This window comes from Cibotium barometz, chromosome 22 (assembly GCF_041138505.1).
Source record: "Cibotium barometz isolate CiBa-2024 chromosome 22, ASM4113850v1, whole genome shotgun sequence".
NCBI lineage: Eukaryota > Viridiplantae > Streptophyta > Polypodiopsida > Cyatheales > Cibotiaceae > Cibotium > Cibotium barometz.
Genome location: NC_141067.1, coordinates 22,312,437 through 22,340,235, shown reverse-complemented (window position 1 = coordinate 22,340,235; position 27,799 = coordinate 22,312,437). Strand labels below are relative to the sequence as shown.

Sequence of the window (27,799 nt, the reverse complement as noted above, 5' to 3'; positions counted from 1 at the left end):
TTAGTACGAGAGCGCCTGTCTGTGCGTGGTCTCGGAACACCAGTGTGGTGCTCTCCGCGGAGTCCAGTGAAAGCACAGGACCGTAGCGATTGGACCACACTAGTGGTCAATCTGCTTCGAGCTTCTACATCGAAATTCGAGTTATTTGTTTAATACTGTTTTCATATGTACATGGACATCATCTGGTTCTCAGAACCCATGGAGCATTGTATTCTTTAAATACTCCCAATAAATATATCATATATTGAGGGGGGGGTCGGCCCGTTCCGGCCCCAGTGCTGGTGTCCATCTTTCCATTTCTGTTCATTTAAATTTCAAGTTGTTTTAAGTTGTCCATTTCATTTTTGTGGTTTTAAAGTTGTGCTATTAAACGTGTAGGTGTCCAACTGAGTCTTTCCCACTTGACGGGATCGGTTTCATTGGTATCAGAGCACGGTTGTTTCCCTCTTCCTAGTAGGGAAACGAACCTGTGTACTGGACATCCCGCTTTTAGCAAACTTTGAACACAATGGACAGCCAAGGCAACCCTTTGGAAGTACCAAATTCGAGGGGTCCCTCTAGTGCTTCTCGTGGGTCTGATGCCCTGCGAGGTAGACACAAGCCTCTTGAAAGGGTTCTTGATAGTGAATCCAAAGGTCAACTGTCTCCAGGAAAGACAGTTATGCTTGAACAAGACCCTGATGCTATGAGGGCTGAAATGGAACATATGAGAAAACTTTTGCAGGCTCAAGAGCAAGAATTGAAGTTTTTGCATGAAGATCCTCATCTGCAAAGTGCTATTGAAGCCAGGAAGGCAGATGCTATGGTTGATGTAACCTTTGAATCTATGGCTCGTGAAGTGGGCAAGAAACCAAGAGAGTTGGCACTTGCCTATCTCCTTCGCAAAGGTGATAGCAAAGGGATGACGGAGAACTAAAATTCAGAAATCCACCTCGTTTGAAGCATGGAGATCCTGCATCCCAGAGGCTGAAATCTTATATGCAAAAGGAAGAGGTGACTGTCACCTCTCGACATGCATCCTCTCCCCAAGGCACTAAGCCTGACAGAAATATGTATGCCAGTGCTCATGGAGGGCACGAAAGTCACATGCATGCAAGATATGTATCTCATGGTGACAGGTCTGCTTCCAGAAAAATTTTGCCTTCTGAGTTGTCTCATGGAGAGACCATGCCATATGCAGGTAAGTCACATGCATCTGAGCTTCGAGTTCGTGGAGCACATGCCACCGTGCCCCATGAAGCTTCTATGACGGCCCATGGAGCCCATGCAGACAGGGCTACCCCGTTGGATAAGGGGAAAAGAAAAAGAGAGGACCATGAGCCTCATACCAGGAAGCTCAAGGAGTTCAAAGCAGGTGATAAATCTGTCAAATTTGATGTCTTTCATGGTGAACACGATGCTTCTAAGGTGTTAGCGTTTGTGGCACAGTTCGACATTGCTTTTAGCGATGAAGACTTTACAGAAAAGTCGAAGGTGCGCCATGCTAGCATGTTTCTGAAAGGCACTGCTGCCCATTGGTGGATCACCGAAAAGATCACCAAGGATCCCATCTCTACTTGGAAGGAATTCAAAGACAGATTTTATGCTCAGTTCCTGCCACCTAATGCAGAGCAAACTCTCACTCAAAAGTGGGATAGGCTGGAACAAAAAGATAATGAGAGTGTGCAACAGTATGTGAACAAATTTTGGAAAGTGTTGCTGGAAGTGACTCCCTTCATGCTAATCTCTGAGGAGGAAAGAAAGAGGAAGTTTCGTTCTGGATTGCAACCTGCTTACAGATCGGGTATTGAATTGCACCCAAAACATACGTTGCAACAACTCACAGCTTCTGCCCTTGCTACAGAGCAATTGGTGCTCAAGATCAAGCAGGATCAAGGAAGTTCCAAAGCAAAGGACAAGGCTGTCCCAAATCAGCAAAAGGGCGGACAGCCATCTAAAAAGAGCTTTCGGGAGCCTTACAAGGGTGGTAAAGCTGAAAATAAAGAACAGGGCCCAAGAAAGAACAAATTTGGATTAACTCCGGAGCAAAGAGAGCAATATGCTAAGGATGGAAAATGCTTTTCTTGTGGTAGCAAAGACCACATGTTTCGGCAATGCCCAGATCGCAAACCAAAGCACGAGGACAAGCACACCAAAGCAAATGTTCATGCAGTTCCTGATGTGCAAGGTAATACAGGTCATGATGCTAAAGAGAGAATGGTTTGCAAGGCTTGGGGGCAAATCAAGGATCAGCCCGCACTTTTCATGTTTGATGACTGTGCAACTGACAATTTCATCTCTATGCAAATGGCAGCTGCATTGGGAATTGAGGTTGAAAGCATGGGACCTCAGATTGAAGCTGAAGCTGCATTTATTGGCAAAGAGGTGCAGGTTACCCCTTTGATTGGGAAGTTGCGTATTCATATTCAGGGCTATCTAGATAATGAGCATTTTCTAGTTGCTCCTTTGAATGGATGTGATGCATTGTTGGGCAAGCCGTGGCATCATAGGCTTGAGCCCCGCAAAGACTACAAGTCCAATATGATTTCTTTTATGCATAAAGGCCGCATGCACTTTATTGATGCTGGCAAAGAAGGGGATTCTATCCCAGTTGTATCACACATCCAGATTAATAAAGCTATGAAAAAGAGTCTTTCAGCGTACTTGATTTTTGTGCGTGATAATCTTGTGCCAAATCATCAAAATGTGGATGCTATGTCTAATGATAGGCTGAATTTTCTTAATGCATTCAAAGACTGTTTTGCTGACTCATTGCCAGGTGAACTACCTCCCCAAAGGCCCGAAGATCATTGCATAGATCTTGTGCCAGGTAGTTCTCCACCTAACAAACCCGCATACCGAGTGAGTGCCGCACAACAAGAAGAAATTATGAAGCAGGTAAACGAGCTTTTAGAGAAAGGTTTGGTTCAGCCCAGTTCCTCACCTTACTGCTCTCCTGTGCTTCTAGTTCAAAAGAAGGACGGATCATTCCGTATGTGTGTGGACTATAGGGCTTTGAACAAGCTTACCATCAAGAACAGATTCCCAATTCCACGTATTGATGATATCTTGGATAAGCTTGATGGCTCAGCTTGCTTTAGCAGACTTGATTTGAAGAGTGGTTATCACCAGATCCGAGTGGTGCCACAAGATGTCCATAAGACTGCATTCAGGACAGCCTTCGGATTATATGAATTCTTGGTAATGCCTTTTGGTCTCACCAATGCTCCTGCTACTTTTAATCGTATGATGGATAGGATATTCCGATCCCATCGCAAGTTTACAGGAGTCTTCTTTGATGATATCTTGGTTTTCTCCAAGAATGAGCAGGAACACAGAACTCATTTGGTCACAGTGTTCGAAGAGTTGCGAAAGCACAAACTTTTCGTCAATGCCAAGAAAAGTGAGTTTTTCCTTTCAGAGATTCATTATCTGGGACATATTGTATCCAAAGATGGAGTTACAATGGATCCTGCAAAGATAGAGACTATTCGGAATTGGCCCGAATTGCAAAACGTACATCAAGTACGTAGTTTTCTGGGATTATGTTCGTACTACAGGCGTTTCATAAGGCATTTTGCTATGATTGCCACTCCTCTACATGATCTCACGAAGAAGAAAACTGTGTTCAAATGGACTTCAAAGGAACAGGATGCTTTCTTGCAGCTCAAGCATGCGATCATATGTGGTCCAGTATTGATTGTTCCTGACTTGCACAAGTCATTCGTGGTTGAATGTGATGCTTGTGGTGATTGCATAGGAGCTGTCCTAAATCAAGAAGGGCATGCAGTTGCATACGAGAGTTGTCGTTTGCATGATGCTGAGCTTCATATGGATATCTATGAGAAAGAGCTCTTGGCTGTAATTCACGCCTTAAAGATTTGGAAACATTACCTTCTTGGGGCTGAATTTGTGGTCAAGACAGATCATCAAAGCTTGAGATACTTTCTATCTCAAACCAAGCTTTCAGAGAAGCAAATGAGAATGGCGAATTTTCTTTCCATGTTTCATTTTCAGATTGTGCATACTCCAGGAAAGAAAAATGTGGTGGCCGATGCACTATCTAGGAGGCCTTATATTGCTGCAGTCTCAGTGGCCTCTCATGGAGATCTATCTGCTATGAGAGATTTGTATCATTTGGATGCTGATTTTTGCCATATATGGACTGATTTGATGGCTGGTCATTCACATGCCTCTTATGTTATCAATGAGGGTTATCTCATGAAGGATAATTGCCTATGTGTGGTGAAGGATTTGCGTCCAAAGGTTATGGACGAATGTCATGCTCCACCTTATGCTGGTCATAGAGGTATTATGCCTACTACTCGCATGATCCAGAGGTATTTCTTTTGGCCAAGCATGCGTAAAGATATTGAGGCTTATGTGCGTGCATGTATTACTTGTCAAAAGGTGAAATTTGACAGGCAAAAGCCTCCAGGTTTGCTTCAGCCATTGCCTATTCCCTCGCAACCTTGGGAAAGTATTACGATGGATTTTATTATGGATTTGCCTAGATCCCAGCATGGGAATGATGCTATTTGGACTATTGTGGACAGGTTTAGCAAGCAAGCTCACTTCTTGCCCGTCAAGAAAACCATTAAAGCTGATCATATGGTAAAGCTTTTTCTTGCTAACATTTTCAAGCATCATGGTATGCCTAAATCCATTGTTGGGGATAGAGATCCCAGGACTACAAGCCTATTTTGGAGGGCTTTGTTTGATAATATGGGTACTAAGCTTGAGTTTTCATCAGCTTATCATCCCCAAACGGATGGCCAAAGTGAAGCTGCAAATTCAGCTGTGTTGGATTTATTGAAGTGTTATGTAGCAGATCAAAAGAGTGCATGGGAGAAGTATCTTCCACTTGTTGAGTTTGCTTACAACAATACAATCCATGCTTCCACAGGAAAGGCTCCGTTTGAGATTATTTATGGCAGAGTGGTCTTGCCACCCATCCTTCGTACAAAGGATGAGATTTTTGCAGCTGATGAATATGTTCGTGACTTGGATGTTGCCTTTGGTCAGGTGCGGACAGCCATTGCAAGATCTCAGGATAAGCATAAAAAGGCTGCTGACAAGCATAGAAGGGACATGGAAGTCAAAGAAGGTGATTGGGTATTGCTGAAATTTGAGAAGGCTAGGCTTCGGAAGAGGCCAGGACGAGAAGGATCATATCCTAAGCTTTCTCCTCGCTATTATGGACCCTTCAAGGTGATTCACAAGATCAATGAAGTGTCATACAGGCTTGCTTTACCTAGTCATTGGAAGATTCACAATGCTTTTCATGTGAGTCTATTTCGGAAATATGTGGGGCCAGATCCTGATGAGCCTGTCACAGAAGATCCGCCAGAAATTGAAGAGCTTGAGGAGATCCTCCAGCCAGAACAGATTGTTTTTCACAAGGAGAGAAAGCTACCTGCAGGAAAGCTTTCCAGGAGATACCTTGTGAAGTTTAAGAATTATTTGCCTATTGATGCCAAGTGGGTAAATGAGGATTATTTTGCAGATTATCCGCAATTGTTGCAGGCATATCTTGAGGCTTTTAAGTTGAGGTCAACTCTTTAGAAGCCCGGGGGGATGTCACCAATTGGCCGACCATTTGGTCCATTCCCACATTTTTGCGTCTCGTTCACTTGAGGCCAGGCCAGTGTCTCGTGTGAAGAGGCCAGTATTTTGCTGACATGGACGGGAGCCAGACTGGTGCCACCCGTGTGTTAGCAGGATGGTGTCGTATGGACGGGAGCCAGATCAGTGCCACCCGTGTATGACCTGGACTGTGTTCGATCCATGGGACTGTCACGCCATGGAAGAGCCAGTATTCGTGCCGTGTTTTACCTATGGGACTGTAACTGTCACCAATTGGCCGACCATTTGGTCCATTCCCACATTTTTGCGTCTCGTTCACTTGAGGCCAGGCGAGTGTCTCGTGTGAAGAGGCCAGTATTTTGCTGACATGGACGGGAGCCAGACTGGTGCCACCCGTGTGTTAGCAGGATGGTGTCGTATGGACGGGAGCCAGATCAGTGCCACCCGTGTATGACCTGGACTGTGTTCGATCCATGGGACTGTCACGCCATGGAAGAGCCAGTATTCGTGCCGTGTTTTACCTATGGGACTGTCACACCTAGGGAAACTCGTGCCTGGAACTGTGTCTTACCTATGGGACTGTCACTCCATAGGAAGACCAGGATTTTATGTTTTTATGTCGTGCCAGTTTTGTGCCGACAGATATTTTGTACATGTTCCATGAACGGGAGATATGTCCATGTTACTTTTTGCACATGCACACATATTTTGTATGCTTGAAACTGTTTTCGCATGACATGTATTCGTGTGTTTGCCTGCCTGACGTGTTACTTACTGAGCGGGGACGCCTGCCAGTGAGTCGTGAAGTGTGCCCTGTATTCTGACAAGTTTCAGTGCATGTGAACAGGTGGTAAGTATATCGCACATGTTTGTTTTAATGTTTTAAATACTAACCCTTTGATTTATAAGGTTAGGGGTCCACACTTATTTAAAAGTGGGCACCCCCTTTGGGCACCCACTTTGGGGCCAAGGTGGGGAGCCTCACTTTTAGGTGAGTGTGGGGGTGGGCATGGTCACCAACCCCCACTAGTCCCCTTCATGCATGCGTGGGAAAACTTTAGTGAAACCTTCACTTAAATTTTATTAAAGAAATCCCTCTCTCTCAAGTGTAAATGCATCGTTTTTCTATTTGGCGCATGATCATCAACCTGGAGTCACCTTCGTTGGCTTCCTGGCGGCTGGAGTTCACCTTGTTGCTGCTTCAGGATACTACAGCTACACAAGAGGCGGCTGCTCCTCCATAGGCTGGCTGCAACTGCCCCTCTACAGGCGACTCTTCCCATCTCTTCTGCTGGCGTTGAATTACCTACAGGCTGCGCTGCCCTCTGTGCGCTGGAGTTACCTACAGGCTGCGCTGCCCTCTGTGCGCTGGAGTTACCTACCGGCTGCGCTACCCTCTACTGTGCGCTGGTGTAATCTGCAGGCTGCAAACTGCTCTCTTTTCCCTCTTCAACGGGCGGCTGACTACCCTGCACAGCAGTTGCCACCTTTTGAGGGCTACGCCTCTAATCCTACAGCCAGCCGGCTCTTTGCAACCAGGCGCTTCCTAGTGGCTGTTTCTCCCATACTCTCAGGCGGCTGAATCTTCATCAGTGGTACTTGTCTTGGTGAGTCTTTACGAGGCTACTCTTTCTTCAACAAGGGTGGTTTCATCCTCAGCAAACCACAAGTATTGGTTTCCTATCAACCATCTACAAGTAAGTGATTTTCAGATTTGAGTAAAGCATTTATATGTTTAAATCTGGTAAAAGATTCGTCCTGCTCGGCCTACACCCGTTCGGTGCCGGGTTGTCCAAGCTATATGGGCGAACCTCGGTCCAAAGGTGCTGAGATCGGGAGAGCCAGGCGTTAGTACGAGAGCGCCTGTCTGTGCGTGGTCTCGGAACACCAGTGTGGTGCTCTCCGCGGAGTCCAGTGAAAGCACAGGACCGTAGCGATTGGACCACACTAGTGGTCAATCTGCTTCGAGCTTCTACATCGAAATTCGAGTTATTTGTTTAATACTGTTTTCATATGTACATGGACATCATCTGGTTCTCAGAACCCATGGAGCATTGTATTCTTTAAATACTCCCAATAAATATATCATATATTGAGGGGGGGGTCGGCCCGTTCCGGCCCCAGTGCTGGTGTCCATCTTTCCATTTCTGTTCATTTAAATTTCAAGTTGTTTTAAGTTGTCCATTTCATTTTTGTGGTTTTAAAGTTGTGCTATTAAACGTGTAGGTGTCCAACTGAGTCTTTCCCACTTGACGGGATCGGTTTCAGTATTCCTGCACCTTGCTTCAAAGGACGTCGACCTTATAAGGATAAGGAGAGTTGGCAGATGTTCTACTTTTGTCCATCGAGTGTAATTCATTCAGCTAGAGTGGATGAGCAGATTCAGAAGTCTTGTGGGCCAGCTCCTCTTCTTTGGAAGGTTGCTAGAGGCACATGTTTGTCTACGGAAGAGACAACCAAACTCATCAACGCGGGTTTTATTTTGGAGAGTGTAAAACACAGTGTTTCCACTATTCAGACAACACCATGCAATGTTCGCCCAACCAGCAGAGGTGATGGCCGCATTGTAAGATGGAAGGAGAAGATAAGCAAGGCAAGCCAAGATTGCATCAACAGAGCACTTATAATGGAAGGAGAGGTAGTGTGTGAGACAGTTGTAAGTCAAGCAGAGTCACACATTTTTTGGATTTCAACAACTGATTCAAAGAAATCTGGAATCTCCTTTGCGGTTAATGTATGCGAATTTCCAAGGTGCTCTTGTCCAGAGTTTGCTTTGAGGAATCTGAAAAAAGAGTCGTACGTGCCATGTGAGCATATATATTTTGTGTTCATTAGGGTGTTTGGTTTGCAACCTGCAATACATAAATTTATGCACCAAGCTGCAATTACAAAGTTAGAGCTTAGTCAAGCACTCTCGGGACACCGCAATATTCCTTCTACTAGTGTTATATAGAAGGAATGTATAAGGGATGTTTGGCATTTGGTTGGATTTTTTGATCCATTGCGGAAATGCGAAAATTGTAGGGAAGCAAGAAATTATGTAAAGCAAGAAATTAGGTTTGCGCCATAAATAAGTCAGTAACTTTTCGGACATCTGTAATTTCTTCTTCTAGTGTCTTATACATGGTTATATGTTGTCATTCCTTTTTTGGTTCATTAAAACAGAGTTGCATTTTGAATTATGTTTGCGCTTTCTTGATTGAGACATTATAAGTTTCTTTTGCTAATGTCAATAAGTTGTTGCTATGTTGTAAGTTGTTGCTGTGTTGTTCTTGTGAGGTTCCATTACTAGGCTTGTGTATGCACTTTCTTTGAGAATCTAAAACTTTAAGATATGACTAGGAGTTCTGAATGACATTGTCAAAAGAGCTTGCTCGGTCTCTTGTTGCTGTGTTGTTCTTGTGAGGTTCCATTACTAGGCTTGTGTATGCACTTTCTTTGAGAATCTAAAACTTTAAGATATGACTACGAGTTCTGAATGACATTGTCAAAAGAGCTTGCTCGGTCTCTTGCCGCTCGGTTTGGGTCCTCGCTCGGTTTTTCCGTGCTCGGTTTTTGGTAATCCCCTGTCCAAGCAATAGGTACCTGTTCACCGAGTTCCTGTAAGGAAGAAGTAGAATCTTACCAAGAGCAAAGCCGTGCTGAACAAGAGGCTAAAAGAGACGAGAGTAGCACGAAGAAAGACTAGTTGAATACTGTAAGAATTCGTAGTCCACAAAAGTCCAACTTTTGAAGCTTAGCTCAGAATGAAATTCTGAGTGCACGAACAGCTCTCCGGAAGGGGGGTATTACACCAAGACACTTGGCTACACAGCTTCCAGATCACTGAGATTGATTCTAGGAGCTTAACTCCACCAAACAATCTGTAAATTGCGCGCGCGCGTGCACGGCAATGCGCAAACTAAACAACAGACCTGCTCTTGGTAAGCATAGAAAGAGGGCTGAATGCTGGGCAACCTCAAGAAGAGAAGAAACGCAGCAACCTTCGTGATGAACCGGCTGGAAACAGGATCACGAGCACCACTGGAACACTGGGGAACTTGCGGGGTGATGGGAAGCAAGGCAGAATCCGGGTTCTAGTGACGGGAGCTCTGATACCACATGAAGGAACAAGATGGAGACAAGTAGTGAACACAAGTGAACGAATGTGCTCCACACAGGAAAGCTCCAATAGATGTTCGATAGAATGAGATACAAATTACTTGGTATATATAGTACCCAAGTAGAACATGAAAAATAGACTAAGTCCTAGTCTACCCTATAACACCATATCTTTGTATGTGTCTACACTTGCGAAGGAGAGTCACATGAAAAGCATTGTGTATGTGCCAATGGCTAGACAATTCCAATTTGAAAGCCACTTCATTGATTTTCTTGCTTACTCAAAAAGGCCCATAGTACCTGGTTACAAGTTTAGGGTATGCACCCTCTTTGGCAGGCTTTTTTCCAAGTCTTGCTTTCTCGAATTTCAGCAATACCCAATCATTCTTTTTGACATCAAATTGCTTTATATGCTTATCGGCAGCCTTTTTATGTTTGTCTTGTGACCTTGCAATGGCTATCTGCACTTGAGTAAAGGAAATATCCAAGTCTCCTACATATTCATCAGCTGCAAACATCTCATCCTTTGTGCGAAGGATGGGTGGCAAAACCGCCTTACCATAAACAATCTCAAATGGGGCCTTTCCTGTAGATGCATGCACCGTGTTGTTGTATGCAAATTCCACAAGCTGTAAGTACTTCTTCCAAGAAGACTTTTGATCCACCACATAACATTTCAAGAGGTCTAATACGGTTGAATTTGTAGCCTCACTTTGCCTATCCATTTGAGAGCGATAAGTCGATGGGAAGCTCAATTTGGTGCCCACATTATCAAACAAGGCCCGCCAAAAGAGACTTGTACTCATGGGATCTCTATCCCCTACAGTGGATTTCGGCATTCCATGATGCTTGAACACTTGTGCAAGATATATGTTAACCATATGCTCAGTTTTGATGGTCTTCTTGACACATAGAGCTTCTCTGACAATTTTGTTTGGATAAGAAAGTACCTCAACCTCTGGTGATCAGTCTTCACAGTGAAATCAGTCCCAAGAAGGTAATGTTTCCAGATGGTTAGTGCATGAATTACAACCAAGACCTCTTTCTCATAAATGCCAAGACAGAGCTCATGCAATCTATGGCTCTCATAAGCCATAGCATGTCTCTCTTGATTAAGGATAGCTCGTATGCAGTTTCCAGATGCATCACATTCCACAGTGAATGGCTTTTGCAAATATGTAATGATCAACACTGGACCATGTGTAGTTGCATCTTTCAATTTGAGGAATGCATCTCTCTGTGCATCAATCCATTTAAATATAGCCTTCTTCTTCTTTGTCAAGTCATGCAATGGAGAAGCAATCCATGCAAAGTGCTAAATGAGCCTGTGGTAGTAAAAGCATAATCCAAGAAAACTACGGATCTCATGCACTGATCTTAATTCAGGCCAATTCTGAATTGGATCAATCTTTGCAGGATCCATCCGCACTCCATCTTTGGACACAATATGTACAGGATAGTGTATCTTTGATAAGAAGAACTCATTGTACTCTTGCAAAAATTTCAGCCCATCATTACTAAGAGTGTTTACATATATATTAGTTTCATCGTTTCGTCCCTTTTTTTCGGTGCGCGTTTTCTAGTGGTGGCCGCCTACACGTTGCTCGTCGTTTTGTGTACCAGCTCGCTAATAAATCAGTGCCTGTATCAACCCTTGTGCTCCTCGGTGTCCTTGGGCCCTGTGGAGGTTTTTTCAAGGGATAATGTTTTGTTTTGCTTTATGTATATTTTCTCTGCACAACTCACAAAGAAGCACATTTTGTTCTCTTTATTGATATTTATTGCATATCTTCCTCTCCTTGCTCTATTGAGGCCTAAGGCTACCTGCCCTGGGCAATATAGGGTGAATTTGGAGCGTTTTTACAATTTGCAAGATGACAATTAAATTCATAAAATGAGATTACTTTATGTTAGGTGATGCACTTGTGGGCCTGGAATAGGTGATTCTCTTTGGAACAATGTCACCTTTGAGTCTAGATATGGTGGCTCGGGCTCCGGAAAGTGAAAATGCAACTTTTGTGTAGATAAGCACCATGGCAGCAGTGTCACCAGGTTGAAGGCACATTTATCACAAACAAAGGGTTTTGGCATTGGGCCATGTAAGCATGTGCCACAAGAAATGTATGATAGCCTAGAGGCTTGGAAGGCCATGTAGGTAGGTATCCCTCTCGAGGATATTCCCAATCTGGGAGAGCGTGAAGCACGTCAAAGTGTCTTCAAGAGGACTCGCACTATCGGAGAAGGAGATACCAGGGGTGGTTCTAGCTAAGAGGCAACAAGGGAGTTGATGAAATTGTTTATTCAACATGGATTGTCCTTCCACATTGTCAGGACTCCTCGATGGAAGTAGGCAATCAGAGCATCTCCCACATTGGGTGTGAGTGGGATGGTCCCTCGTATGAAACATTGCGCACTGCTGAGCTTCGGAAGGAGCAACTGGCTGTGGAGATGGAGATGGAGCCTCTCAAGGCCACTTGAACAAAGTATGGTTGTACTTTGTAATGGATGGACAGATGTGCCGAAGAGAAATGTGTACAACATACTTGTGTCCTCCTGCAAAGGCACAATGTTCATTCATGCCATAGATGCATCGATGGTAGGGACAGTGGTTACAGGGGAGTTTATTATGTCCCACATGCGCCAGGCAATCAATGAAATTGGCCTTGATAGCATTGTGCAGGTGATCACGAACAATGGGTCAAATTGTGTATCCATTGGCATGATGTTAGAGGAGGAGTTCCCCAATATTGTGTGGACACCTTGTGCATCACATAGCCTTGACTTGATGATTGAGGATGTGGGAAAGCTTGATTGGATGAGCCATGTATTTTCAGCTGCATCTTGCATGGTGAACTTTGTCACAAAGAGGCCAAAGGTTTTGAGCATGTACAGGGCCAGCAGTGATCTTGAGCTTCTAAAGCCCTCCAAAACTCGGTTTGCATATATGTTCATTATGGTAGAGAGACTAGTGAGAGTGCGACATGGCTTATTGCGCACTGTTGTGTGTCGTGAGTGGACAACATGGGAGGACAAGGATGAGCCCAAGTCTATAGCATTCTCTTGTATGGTCATGAGAGATACTTGGTGGCAGGATGCAGAGGGGCTTGTGAAGGCACTTCAGCCCATGTATAGCGTCCTTCAGCTCACTAACATGGAGGGGAGTACCATTGGGCTGCTTTATGAGTTCATAGATAGAAAGCGAAAGTAGGGGCTCCAAGCAAGGTGGAAATTAAGGGTCAACCAGCCCACATATGTCTATGGGGCTTCATCACTTTTTCTCGAGGATTCCGGACAACCTCATTCAGGACCCTGAGATATGCAACAGGATAGAGCAGATATGGGCGGGATTGGATTTTCTTCCCAGTGGATCGAGAGTCAGCTTGCCGCCGCTCGCACAGAGATTAGATCCATAGAGGAGGGGAGGATGGAGTACAAGTATCATGCCAGGGCCTCTTTCTTGACTCAGGCAGGCGACGTAGTCACAGGGGATTTCTTTGAGATAGCCGGCCCCCACAGGAGGAGAGACGGTATTCATAGGTTGCGTGGCTCGGATGGAGCTATTGTTTCACATCCCTCCAAGTGAGAGCCATTGCCATGGACTTTTTTCGATCCCTCTTCATAGGTGCCCCAGCATCTCCACAGGTGGTGGATGCACGCGAGAGGGTTTGGCGCCATACGAAGGAGGTGGTTCCCCCTTCTCTTCGGTCATTCTTATTGACACCATTTACTGTTGAGGAGTTGGCAGAGGGATTGACGGCACTTCCTAGGGGCAGACGGGCTTCCAGTCTCCTTCTTTCTTCGCCATTGGGACCTCATGGAAGGTGGCCTTTGAGCTGTCTTCAATGAGATTATGATCACAGGTGCCATGCCAGAGAGGCTCTCAAAGGGCTTGATTCACTTGATTCCTAAGTTAGTGCATCCTATGGCATCGGACCTCCTTCTCTAGGATGATTCATTGACCATGCGGAGAGTGGTGGGAAACCACTTTGTGGATTTCTCATTATGGTTTTCAATTAATTATGCAGGCATGCACATTTGCAACATATGCATACAATGTTTCTATTTTGTCTTCTTCATCTATCTACTCCTGTGCTCATGATAATTTAGCATTGGGTCACTACATAGGAGTCTGGACTCTTTCAAAACCCTAGTGAAGAGCTTGTACTTGGATAAAGTAAAGCTTTGCTCATTAAGAGACTCTTTTTCTGTGTAATCACTTTTCTCCTCCTCTCTGGAGGAGAAAAGGCTTACACTTTTTTATTGTTTGAGTCATGTTGTACAGGTGTCAAATCGGAACTCACACCCCCTTTTGGGCAGTGTGGCACAATATTCTCTTGGGCGAGTGTTCGCTGACAAAATGCTTATACTTTTATTGCTATGTTGATTATCTTGGAAATGCAGATTGTTATACATGCATGACATGTACGCCACTTGTAATGATTTATGTTTGGGTGTTGGGACAGATTATTATGATCTGTGTGTTTGTGCAATGCAAACGGTTGTTACATTCATGCTGCTTATATTTCTCACAGGGATTACAGCTAGTAGAAATGCAGAACTGTCACTGTTACGGGAGCAAGTCAACTCTCTTGAGAAACGAGAGGCTAGGTAAGGGTGATGAGACTGCATTGGTTTTCATTATTTCTCTTGTAGCTGCTTGTTTTCTTCATGAGCACCATGGGACAGAATTTGTACCTACCACAGTTCAATTTGGTGATGTATGCTCCAGCTCTATCACTCTTTGAGTGCCAGAATTGATTAAAGCTATGCAGTCATGTGCTCTCTATCATCTATAACCTGGTCTCCTGTGGATCAATTGAAGGCATCCTTATCATGGCCAAGTGATTCAACTGATCAGTTTGTCTTTGCATTGAAGTCCCCCAGTAGAAATACCTCCCCTTGTGTTCGTGTGGACACAACGCTTTGATATAGACAAAGTACATTAGCAACTTGTCATTGATGTTCTTTTTGAAAGAGGGGCATCCACTTGGAGGAAAGTAGCAAGCATCAAGGAAGATAGGTTGAGAAGGCCTTGTTAATCTGCATGTGTTTTGTGAATACATCACGCTTAACCATTGACACAATCCCTTACGGTTTGAACAATACAGCATAGCAGCTCTGCCCAATCATCGGACATCTTCTGATGATCTGGTGTCTGGTCTCCCATCATTATGGGCATTTCAAACTAACGGGCTCTAGTGTGCCTCTGTATGAGTTGTTGTCCTCACTGATGCAGATGGAGGTTTCTTGCAAAATCAATTTCCTTCTGAAGACCTCCCAATGGGCTTGTTCATTACTGAGACTTGATAATCTTTGTGCAGGTACAAGAAAGTCTTTGCTGAAAAGATATCTGTTTTCAGGCAAGCATGCTGCTTATTGTTTGGATACACGGTAAGAGTAGCTGTGTGCACATGTTTTTTGAGCTAGCCAGATCTAAGATGGCACTGCTTGGCTTGAGTTGAGTGCCTTGTTTATTGTGTTCACAGGTTGAAATGAGTGAGGAGCAGCAATTGTCAACTGGCATGACAGTCACGCTGTTCACTCTTCAGTCCATATATGCACAAAGTGAAGATGAAACAATAGAATTTCAGTTTGAATCCAACCATATGAACCTTCTGGTAAGCTGGCTTTAAGGCTTTAATTACTTCAACATTCATAACCTGTTTGCTTGCTAACCTTTTTAAATGTTGCTCTTTGCAGGCAAATGAATACACATCTTCCCCAGAATTATCAAGGATGGTTAGACCTCTGACCTACTCCCACTTATTATCAAGCACCTTCATTCAAGCATGTTGGAGCATAAAATTATGCACATAAAACTGTGTAATCTAGCTTTGCAGGTCCACTTTACATAGAAACTCTCAAACTGTACATTTGGGCATCTTCATGAAGGTTTGGGGTCACAACCCCAACTTCTTTTCCACTCTGATAAATTGGTCAAGGTGTTTACCATTTGACTACCTGGTTTTGGTACAGTATGATTGAGAAAGGGCCTGTCAAGGTTCTAGTAAACATTTCCTTAGTGTTTTGTGTAGTGACCATGAGCTCATGAGTACAAAACTCTTCCAAGAAAGCCATCAATCGTTAGGCATCTTCCACAAAGTGAATCATGAGAACATCATTAACATACTAAAGAGAGAGTGACTGCATAATTTGGAACTGATGTATAACTGAGTATGGTGGCATTGAATCTATCAATGCAAAGAATGAAGAGAATCCCTATGCAATCACTAAGCACCTGAACCCTTGTGCGGGAAATACTTTGCATTCAACCTGTTCATGTATTCTTGTAATTGTAAGCATTAACCTATGTAATGTATTGAATAAAACTTGAGAGGGACCCAAAACCCTCCTAAGAAAGAAAATGGTACTGTAATACCAAAAGTTTCTTGCCAATGAGGTGATAGCTCAAGTGGTGAAGGTGTTTGCCTAGGACCAAGAGGTCCTAGGTTCAAAACCCCCCTTGGTGCTTCCTCTGCGACATCGCTTACGGGTGGATAAATAAGCGCCTACGGACGGCTGTCTATGGACGGTGAAATTTGGTAACTATGGGAGGATCTTGGGCCAAAGGCCAGTTGAAAAAAAAGAAAAAACCAAAAGTTTCCTTTTAGTGAGGCTTCTTTATTGCAATGTATGGTATATCCAAGTGGGACCTGACATTTGGTATGCCACTAATGCTCACCGGGAAGGGGCTTGTACAAGAAGATAGTGCTTATGTGTGGTGTTTATCCAAGTGGGACCTGACATTTGGTATGCCACTAATGCTCACCGGGAAGGGGCTTGTACAAGAAGCTAATGCTTATGTGAATACTTTCTCATGAGGTTAATGGCAATTTGGAAAACATGTATGAGAAGCTGGCAGCTTGGCAGCTCACCTTCGGCTTGATGATGCTTCCGCTCCAAATATCTTGTTTCACATGAAGGATTCCAAGGATTTCTATGTAATATTATGTATTGGGTATGAGAAAGAGTGGCGTGTACATTGCAAATGCCTTGTTCTGAACAAAATTTGTCTGTGTACCTTGAATCAAGTAGGGGAGCAAGGCTTGTAGTCTCCGGCAGCTGATGGCCTTGGCCAGAATTTTGTAGGCAGTCCCTAGGAGGGTGATGGGTCTCCAGTGCTGAATCTACAGTCTATCACCACCCTCCTAAGTGGATCAAACCCTCAGACAATCTCTCAGGCACGGCTCTTGTAACCATTATCTCGTTGAAGGCAGCCCTGAGGTTGCCTTCATGAGATCCCAGTGATGTACAAATAAGGCGGCTGGAGATCCTTCCTTTCTCGGGTATTTTCCCCTAGGTAATGCCGTCATAGCCTCTGCCAATTGCTCAGATGTGAAGGGGGTCATGAGGAAAGTCTTGAGAGCATGAGGGACCACCTCTCTCGTATGCTGCCACACCCTCTCACGCGCATCTAGCACCTATGAGGAAATGGGGGCACCCATGAGGAGTGTTGAAGAAATTTGTGGCGATGGCTCTCATATGAGGGGGGTCTGTAACAATGGATCCATCCGGATACCCTCTCTCCGTTTGTGTGGGCTTGCAATCTCAAAGAGATATCTAGTGACCTTGTCTCCCTCTCCTGTGTCCAAAAAGGGGCTATGGCATAATATCCGTACTCCACCCGCCGCTCCTCTACGGATCTGATCTCTATACGGGGGGTGGCCAGTTGACTCTCAATCCACAAGCTATCTAGGCACTCTCCTAAAGCTGCCGTAGAGAAGCAAGACCCTTGCGATACTCTCTTGCTTTCGGAAGCCAGCCAATCTGCTCTGCATTGCCTCCTGTAATAGACTGCTAATCTCACCAAGGTTTGCAGCGTCCAAGACGCCTACGGCGGATGCTTCTCAGGGTCCTAGATGAGGCTATGAGGAATCCGGGTACTCACATGTATGTCCTCCCTCTAGGGGTCATCCGGGGAGAGAATAACCAGTGCGTGGTCCGAAAAAGTAGTGTCAGCCAAACACCAATCATGCCACCATGACCACAAGCCCACTCATCTACATAGAACCGATGTAATCTGGATAGGTTAGGGCCAGTACTCCTCCTGTCATATCTGGAGAAACACAGACTCTTGGGACTGCGTCTAAACTCTTGAAGATGCCAAGGGCCTTATCCCCTGAGAGCCAAAATCAACTCCTCCCATGCTGAGTACTCTGTACCTAATACTATAGTCACGCCACCTCCGAGTCTATCATTGGCCGATTCTAGCATGTTAAAATCCCCACCCATATACCAGAAATCCGCCTGCAGGGGCAGGGACTGACGAATTGTATTGCAGAAGATGGTTCTGCTTGCTACTACAGCGTTAGGTGTGTATACATTCAGGAAGCCCACATAGTCTTCTCCAATCTTGATGGTCACCCAGTGAGCTCGTCCAGCGACAATGGTGCCTGAGTCTACCACCATGCCACCATGACCACAAGCCCACTCATCTACATAGAACTGATGTAATCTGGATAGGTTAGGGCCAATACTCCTCTTGTCAGATCTCGAGAAACACAAACTCTGGGGAGTGTCTAAACTCTGGAAGATGCTAAGGGCCCTATCCCCTGAGAGCCAAAATCAACTCCTCCCATGTAGAGTACTTTGTACCTGATATTGTAGCCACACTACCTCCGAGTCTGTCATTGGCTGATTCTAGCATATTAAAATCCCCACCCATACACCAGAAATCTTCTTGCGACGGCAGGGGCTGACGAATTGTACTCTAGAAGGTGGTTCTACTTGCTACTACAACGGTCGGTGTGCATACATTCAAGAAGCCCACACAGTCATTTCCAATCCTAATGGTCACCCGGTGAGCTCGTCCAGTGACATTGGTGCCTAAGTCGACCGCTGTTGGCAAAAGCTGCTCACTGACAGAAATGCATACTCCACCCTGTGTCCCAGAGGGGCCAAAAGAGTGGGACCAAAAGGTGTGACTCTTGCCCTGCAAGATCTTCCTGCAACGGCGGGTACGTCCCTCTGAAAGATGGTGCTCCCGAATGAAGAGAATGTCCACCAACTATTGCTCTGTGGAGCTTCTCTAAGGAACCACGCCTCTGAAAGCATTGTGGGCCCCCCAAACCATGAATGCCCATGAGACAATCTGCATAACTAAGAGCAGTGGGAAGCTGAACTGTCGGAACCGTCGGAACTGCCCTCCACTCGAATAGTCTTGGGCGTGGGTTTCGATGGAGAGTAATCACTGTCGGTCTTGGGGCGAAGCTGCGCCAGATGGGCATGTATCTTGGCCTCCATGTGGATCCACTCTGTTCAAGCGCTAGAGTATGCATACTTTGGACTCCACCTATCATAGTGCAGGTATTTGTAGGAGGGGGGAAGTGCTACTGCCATTGAAACATGAAAAAACACAAAAAGCAGCACCTTCAGGCTGAAGGACACCATCTCCTCTGCCTGATCCCTAAGGCCGCCCGGAGCCGTCCAACTCCATCCAAGCCAAAGGCTAGAGGTGGGTAAGGACATCAATGGTACGTAGGTCGTGTAGATGATGTGAAAGCTCCATGGCATGCCCTTGTATAGCGGTGGACATTGACTTTGTGCTCTAGTCCATCCCCTGTGTTGCACTCGGTGGGAAGGAGGAGATCATGGCGCCACTCTCTGGGGTGGACGATCTGAAGTGGTACAACATGACACATGCGAATGGGAGCCACCGTCTCCTTGAATATACTAGATCCTTCAACGGGGAGATACCGGAAAAAATGTAGTCAATTGGTTGTCCTAACACCCTGGGGGGGCCGTTGGTGACTTGGGAGGGAAAGCCCGTGCTGAAGAGGCACCGATGGTGATCTCTGCCAGCTCCAAAAAACGATGAATCAAACAGTGGACTAAGCTGGCCGTCTGCCTCCACCCCGGGTCTGGCGACTGAAAACCTGGAGGGGATCTCGGCGAGATAACGGTCTCCAGGGGGGGAGGGGGGGGGGGGGTTCTTGAAGGAATTGAGGGGGGGGGGGGGGGGGGGGGGCATCACCGTTGAGGGGCTGTTGAGATAAATGCTTGAAAGGGTTCTCTTATATAACCGTATCCTCTTGGATCTTGCCAGCCTAGCGCGCCTGTCAGCGCCGCTCTGCTCTCGGAGTTGGTTGGCGGTTCTGCTTTGGGCTAGTGGTCTACCATTCTCTTGCGTTGGTCTCAACCGAGGCTGAGGCTTGATGCTCTCGTATTTGGCGATTGTCCCCCCCCCCGCCCATCCCCCTGGGGAGGGTCTGAGTTGGGACCCGGAGGGGAGGGGGGCGCTAATTGGAGGCGACCTCTTGGACTGCTAACGAGGACAAACTCTAACGAGGTGTCCCATCTAGCGACAGATGAAACATTGGCCTGGGAGGCTAGAGTACTAAAATCAGATCCCCTTGTAGACTAGGTAGCGAAATGGTGTGAGGCACTGAGTTTGGGGAGGCAATGCAGATATCAAGGGATGGAATCCTAGCTGTCCGTGCAAGAACCGAAGCAGCAGTGGGGGGAATTCCATCACTCTCTGAATAGCACCACCTATCACTGAGGGGAGAGGAAGGTATTACTTCCTTAGACCTGGAAAGTAGATTGTCACAGGGAAGCCTGAGACGCTAGCCAAAGGGTCAGACGCCGTGGTGCCACCTTGCAAAGAAGGCCTAGGTTGTACGTGGTGCGACGGGGCTTAGCTGCTGCAACTCTGTCTGAAACTGCAACAAGTGAATCAAACTCGACCTGATAGTACCTCCAAGGGAAGAATGTCAATGATCTTTCCAGTCGTGCCAACAAGGCTTGCTTGTAACAAATCCTTGAAAACTGCCCGCGTGTGAGGTGGCAATCCACAATCTTGCATACCAAGGTGGAGGCTTCCAAAGAAGCGTTTGTCGAAGCGAGGAGTTGGAGATCCTCTTCTGAGAAGGAGACGCAAGGGATGGCGGGCTGGGTTGGGGATGACAGAGCAGAGCGGCTGCCGTGGAGTCCTCCTGGGGGTTCAAGACTAGAAGATGCCGAAACTTGCCACAGATTAAAAAAACTCCTGAAAGCCATAATGACTAGGAGGGGGGAGGGGGTGGAAGCATGGAAGGGAGGGGTGACGGCTCATAGCCAGGCAAGCTACGGGAGGGTCAGAGGCGGAGAAGGAACAAGGCGAGGCGGTAAGGGAGTCAGCTGAGCAGGGGAGGGAGGCGGATGCGAGGGCGAAGAGGGAGGGAGGTGGATGTGAGGGCAAAGAGGGAGGGAAGGGGCGCTGGCAGAAAGCGGAAGAGGGGGTGCCGGCGGACAGGAGGAGAGGTGAGAGGGGGGGGGGGGTGCTGGTGGGTGGGGTGTGCAAGGAAAGGCGTGGCGGGGGGGGGGGGGGGGGGGGGGGGGGTGAGCGGGCAGGTTCAGGCGAACAGGGGCAGGGCACTGGAGCGAGGTGATGAAAGGGGGGCTGCACACAATCAAGATAGGGAGAGGTGGGCAGGTGCAGTCTCTCAAGGGGGGGAGAGCTCCAGCTTGATAGTCACCAAATCTTCTTTGAATTAAGAAATCAAGAAAACACATGTCAAGACTAGCAAGAAGGACATGTGATAGTGACATCCGTGCTTAGGCGCCTCCTTGACCTCCCCGTGCTGGAATAAACTATCAGGGATCCTACAAGGCGGACACAGAGGGAGGGTCAAGCAGTAAATGAACTGGCGCATGATCTGACATAGTGGTCCTGGCTTGAATGTTAATGGAGCCACCTCTGGCAACAGCCCAGTGATCTACATAGAATCTGTCCAATCTCTCTAGCTGCCTGCCTAAAGCCCCAAGAGAATGCTAGACTGCCAGAAAGTCTGCAAAAGGAGGTCTCATGCCGACTATCCAAACAATGTGTCGAGAACGTCAATCGATCCCGACCTTCCTGTTCAGCCGCTGCAATCCCAACAAAAGAATCCATTGCCTGGCTCCCCTCTATCCAGATACTGCACCCTCAAGTCTTCCTGAGATTCAAGATTATTGAAATATCCTCCAATAATCCAAGAATCCAAGGTAGGAAGGGACACAGCAATATCAGTCCAAAATTGCCCTCTGGCTCTGTGGGTGCATAGATGCTGATTAGAAATAAGAACTGCACTGTGATCCTCCATTATAACTCAAATGAGGATTTGGTGTCTTGTCAGGTGGATGTTTACTTGAAAAAGTTCAATTCGATTCCGGCATTTACAGCAAATTTGACTTCGGAACTCTTCAATAAAACTACCCTCAGCTGATCAAGTTCTGAAAAGGGGTAAGATTTGTAATAATTAATTTAACCATTCTATTGGCACTGTTTTTGCATGTTTAGTCATCAAAGAGAGCTTTGCAAGGTCAAAATTAACACAGCAGAGTGTCTTTTTCATACAGGCTCTTCCTGTTTGTCACCTTGAAGACAGAGAATCATCTTTTGTATGCAGATTTTGAGGCAATTCGTCATACGAATATGGCTATTTTGAGTTTCCCTTGCACGTGCATACTAGCACATGCACTGTTTCTAAAAAAAATCTAAAAACATATACGTGTGTAGAGTTTATAGAAAGTCTCAGGCTCTGGTGCAGATGGCTGTAGCTAATGAGTTGGTGAGCTTGAGCGTGGAGCTAGGTTACAATGGTTGTAGCCAATCAGTTGTTGAACTTTAATGTGGAGCTAGGTTGCAATACTATCAGCAATTGTCCACAATATACATAATGAACAAGGTAGCTATGCAAGTGATTGATTTGATGGAAATTAAGGGCCAGATTTTGACCAATCAGAATGTTCTTGCATGACCCTAGGTGATCTCGGTGATGATGAGAACATCCTGGAAAATGTGGAAGCTTTTTTGTGAAAGTTTAGTTGTTTCAACACTCCTGATGATTTGAGATGCTAGATTGAGGGACTATCATTGATATTTGACATTACATTTTGTAAACAACACCACCATTTCTCTCCTGTTAGCATTTGGAAGACCTTTTTGCTTCAATTTTTTCATTTCTTTCCTGTATTTCTTCATGAAGATTATGTGATATAATTTACAACACTTTGGCCAGTTTCCTTGGAATTGAAATGAGAGAGTGCATCAATTTTTAGACAGCAAGTTCAATGACACAAAGTGATTGATCCCTAACCACGGGCATCAAAGACTAGTGATTGGTTGTTGAAACAACCTAGCTTTTAAGGATATTTGTTTGGAAGACTGGTTTTTCTTCTGGTTGATTATGTCTGAAATCTACCACAGATGCTCTCTGGCAGTCCTTTACATGTGAAGATGAAGGTGCTTTTCCTTCATGATTTGATGACTTTAAATGTGGTACAAGATATGAACTTGGCTTTTTATGACCATCCACCACAAGTATTATTTTCTAATAGTGTTACAAAAGTAGTGATACATACTTTGCATTCTTTCTAGCCTACCATTGGCAAGCCTTTTTCTCCTTCAATGAGAAAAATAATTTTGACCACCTGAAATTCTCCTATTGCTGATGGTGCTATATATTGAGTGGGGCCCATCAACCAATAACCCTAATTGTAGGGAGCCTAGACTCTAGAGGTTGCCCATATCTTTATCTCCTCGTTCCTACATATCATTGTTATCTTGGAGCTTCAATTGCTCTTGCTTTTCAAATCCCAACCCTAGAAAAGTTAGAACAAGTCTATAGTGTCTCCTACACTTGCTTTCATTCTATCACTATTCTAATCTTGCCACATAAGATCAACTCAATTTTCTTGTCAGATGTCACTTTCTAAGCCCATGGAGATTTTAATTTTTGGTCCTTTGCACCATTGGAGTGGTACTAAAGTTATCATGCACCTCACTTTGTAAGCCTTGACTTGAATCTCACCCCCTTTTTTTACAATCTAGGTTGTGGATTTTAATATCAAGGAGCAATCTTATAGTCCATATTTGAATAGAGCTTATTGATGAGGTGAATGAAGATAGGGTTTGGGAGACCTTTGTTTCACCTTAAAAAGCCATTGTGGTGTCTTTGACATCATGCTAGATGGGATTATACTTTTCTCCTTAAGATTTGCAAGTGGCAAGATCTCGACTTATAATAGGATTTGTTGTTGGAGTCCATCCCCACAATGGTCACCTGAAACGAATGGTTTTGATAGACATATATACAGTCCTAAGTAGTGTAGCAGTGAGTGGAGCCTAGAGCTTAGAGTATTCTTCATAGTAGAGCATTGGTTGGATTGCAAACATCTTGTATATGAGCATGCACTAGTTTGAAATAAAAACCAATCTGACTCTCAATCTCTTCCATTCTATATTTGTAATGTTTGACTGTTCATCACATGAGTGCATTTTACTACTCTCTTGATCCCCTCTCATGTTTGTGCTCATGCATTTTTAGGCATTGAAAACCCGTGTCGGGCCTGCAGCCTATTGACTATCTTGTTGTGTTGATCCCCAACGCTTTTGGTGATCTTGCTCGGGAGTATTCGACATACTAAGTAAATCAAGAAGGCAGTGAAGAGTAACGAAACAATACAAGTTGATCAAAAGTCATTAGCAGAGTCTATGAACATAAGGGTAAGTCGTTAGTAGGGTCCATGAACAATACAAGTTGGTCACAAGTCATTGGTAGATTCCATGAACATAAGGGTAAGCCAAACAATGTTGAGGGACTGTCTTGCAAGCTAACAATCTCGAGGAGGATTGGTTGAATCAACTGCATGTTGACAAAGTTCAAGTACATCAGCAAGATCAATAGTATGACGAAGCCTTCGAGGGTGAGCCAGAAGAGCTAAAGGCAACCAGCAAGAAGGCAAACTTCCCAAGATTCAAGTGCAAGAAGACTAAAGATCTTGATGTGCATGTCATGAAGTTCGACAATGCATGGAGAGCCATGAGCATTAGAGAAAAAAATGTTGATGAGAACAAAAGAGAGTGGTTTACCATAACCTTTAGTGACATACCTAGTGAAACCACCAAGACCCCCAAAGCCTCTGGCCCTATATCTCTCAGATCTTCTCTTTATGGTTCCCTGCCATAATGAGGTTGTTCACATATAGGACAATGATCATGTACTTGCCTTGCTCAAAGAAAATATGCAAATTTACATCATTTAATGGGCTTTTAGAAAGACCAATACTTACAAAGAAAGCATCTAACCATTGGTACCATGCTCGAGGGGCAACTCATACAATGCCTTCCAGAGTGTACACACTTTGTTTTCTAAACCGAGTATCTCAAACCCACGTGGCTTTGCCACATAGACCTTATCTAGATTGATCATATAGTAATAACCTTGGCGGCTCATGGAAGCAGCCATTATTTTTGATGGCCATCTTAGATTCGTCAATTGGCTCTATAAACAATGCCTTAAATTTTATTAATATGGCATTTAATCGTCTTATGCAAATGTCTCTTAAAAGTTGAACCCTTTGACTTGATGAATTCACCTCTTGTGGAGTTCGTATTGGTGGTTGTGCCTGTTAGGCCACTTCTTTGTTGAAGGATAGTGTGGATGGAGCCTTCTCCTCCACTTGATGGAACACCACGTCACGGCTTCCAATTATCTTCTTTACCTTTGGGTCGTATAGTTGGTAACCCTTTGACTCCATATTGTACCCTAAGAATATACACTTTCTGCTCTGGTTTATCCTTAAACCTTCTCCTTGTATTTTGCTACGCTAGCCCGCTCTCTGATTCAATTTAACATTGACATTTGTGGAAGACGTAATCCCATATGACATGGCCAATGTAGCTTAAAACATAGATAGGTATGCTGACTCTACTTATGCCTATTTTTCACGCTACCTTATACCTATTTCTATCTATCATTTTACCTCTCATCCATAGTACTAAACTTTGGGTCCTAGTGTGTATAGTGTTACAAACTCCATTTTGGATGATACGGAAGGTTTTATGTGGAAGATGAAAGTTTGTATATAGTGTAAAGGGGCTCCTCCTATCTTCAACTCTCCAAATCTTATCTTTTATGGAAGACTAGAGGGTTGGTTAGGTAGAGTGGGGACTTGCTTTAGCATACAGGTGTGTGTGTTTCTAGGCTCGTAGAAGGGGCATGTTGGGCACATATGTTTACCAACCATCAATTTCTTCCTTGGTGTGTGAACCATGACATGACATGGGCAGTGTGGCAACTCTTGGTTTTACCAAGATTTTGGAGAGGGCTAAGATGTGGACCATAAAAATTGTTGACCCATTTTGGGATGGGATTAATAGCTCCTTCCACTAATAGTCTACATTCACAAGCAAAGACAGACACACTAAAATCATGTATGATCTATTCACACACTAAGTAGCTTCCACATCTATTCACACACTAAGTATGATCTATTCACACACTAAGTAACTTCCACATCTTCTAAGATGCACTATTCCATTAAAGCTAGAGATATGTGTAGTAATCACCTCCCTCCAAACATGGCCATCAAACTTGATCTCCATATTCTCCAAATTCAATTTGAGAAAACTCAAATAAAATATTTCCATCACATAATTGGTAGGCTCAGTCACATTTTGGTTGGCTGAAGCAATATGATAAGCAGAATACAGATTGCTCTCTGATGGCAAGTTCGTTATAATATCAATCACATTATAAAATGGTTTAGGTTAAGGTTTTTATCTTGGTTGCACCAAAGGGTCCTTTTTTATATCGTCCTTGTATACCATGAACCACCACCTTGCTTCTTTCTCTTTGTCCTATTTCATCTCAAATGAAATCTATTCATTAGGATTGTCTAAACATTAAAATGTATATTAATATAGGCACTAATCTCTTAGCCATAAATAATACACTACCATTATGTGTTGCCTTTGTCGTCTCACTGTCATCGTGCCTCAAGGAGACACCTCTCAACTCCTAACTTTCTAATCAACAATAAGCAGTATTATAAATATATGGTATATGGAGACCCTTGTAAAGCCCCAACTCAATGTCTTTAACCCTTTGTAATTGAACCAATCGGTGAAAACTTTCCAATATGGCCACCTTTGTAAAGCCCCAGCTCTACATCTCAAACCCTTTGTAATTTAACTAGATGCGATGAAAACTTGCCAATTGCTAGACATTCTACTAAAGCAAAGACTAGAGGTGTATCTTGATCTCATAGCATTGCTAGAGTTATCCTTGTTTGCACTAAATTCTTTGAGCTAATCATGGCCCTAGCTAGGCCGTTGTGCCCTTCCTCTTCATTGTAGATTGCATGCCTTCCTCCTAAGGTCCTTGTCATAGCTTTTTTTCCCTTGTAATCCACTACCCCCCACTAATATGATGGTGCATATTTATAGAGGGAAGGTCCATAAACTTTATTTTATTTGCTACTAACCATAGAGTAATGAGCTAGCTCAATGAGCACACAAAAGTTCATAGAGTTGGTTCATAGAGGCTACAAAGTAGAAGCATCTCAAAAATGCGAGTGAGCACCAAATTAATTATGCATGCTACCTAGCCTCTTGAGATGAGCTTAAATGGGCACCATTTTGTTGACCTAGATGATGCTAGCCACCTTAGCCATTTGGCACAAGTGCCAAAGTGTGTTGTGTTACTCCCACATTTGTACCTTGCCACTTTTGAGCATGTTAGCTTGGCATAACCTCCTCTACATCTATTAATTAAAGCATTCTAGGTCACACAAACAATGTAAGCCACTTGAATGTGGTTTCTTGGTGTTACACTCAGTAAAGCATAATTAAAGTAGCCTAACCATCTATTCCATAGTATGGTATGGATTAGAAACACCTCATTTATGATGATTAATAAATCTATTAAAAAACCTAATAATGGTCATAGTGTAATGTGTGTGTGTGTGTGAGAGAGAGAGAGAGAGAGAGAGAGAGAGAGAGAGAGAGAGAGAGAGAGAGAGGTTTACTAGCTCCTTTGAATGAAATATAGCTCTTTATGTTGTTCTTAAGGGAATGATGGAAGTTCCACCTTTACATGTATCATTTCTTGTTAGCCATAAATCTTCTCTCTCATTATGTATCCCTTTTACCTTATGTTACTACTTAGGGAATGATGGAAGTTCCACCTTTACATGTATCATTTCTTGTTAGCCATCAATCTTATGTATCCCTTTTACCACATGTTACTACTTGGGCATCATTTTGTTGGCAAAAGGGTCCCCAATACTTTCAAATGGTGAGTCCATAAGTGAATTTTCATAAAAATTACATAAACGTTCTTGGATATTAACTTGAAGGTTTCATCATTGATTTACCAAATTCGGTTGA

General features: G+C 44.4%; 1 protein-coding gene across 1 annotated transcript in view; it reads left to right on the top strand.

Moving 5' to 3' along the window:
* The window catches only part of MAD1 (mitotic checkpoint family protein), an 88,110-nt gene extending 65,531 nt beyond the window's left edge, over positions 1-22,579 (top strand). The window contains exons 12-17 of the mRNA XM_086816524.1: positions 14,199-14,274; positions 14,988-15,057; positions 15,153-15,284; positions 15,367-15,405; positions 21,762-21,868; positions 21,985-22,579. Coding sequence (XP_086672650.1) covers positions 14,199-14,274; positions 14,988-15,057; positions 15,153-15,284; positions 15,367-15,405; positions 21,762-21,851 — 407 coding nt within the window. The 3' untranslated portion in view covers positions 21,852-21,868; positions 21,985-22,579. The remainder of the gene's footprint in view (positions 1-14,198; positions 14,275-14,987; positions 15,058-15,152; positions 15,285-15,366; positions 15,406-21,761; positions 21,869-21,984) is intronic.
* The last annotated feature ends 5,220 nt before the right edge of the window (positions 22,580-27,799 follow it).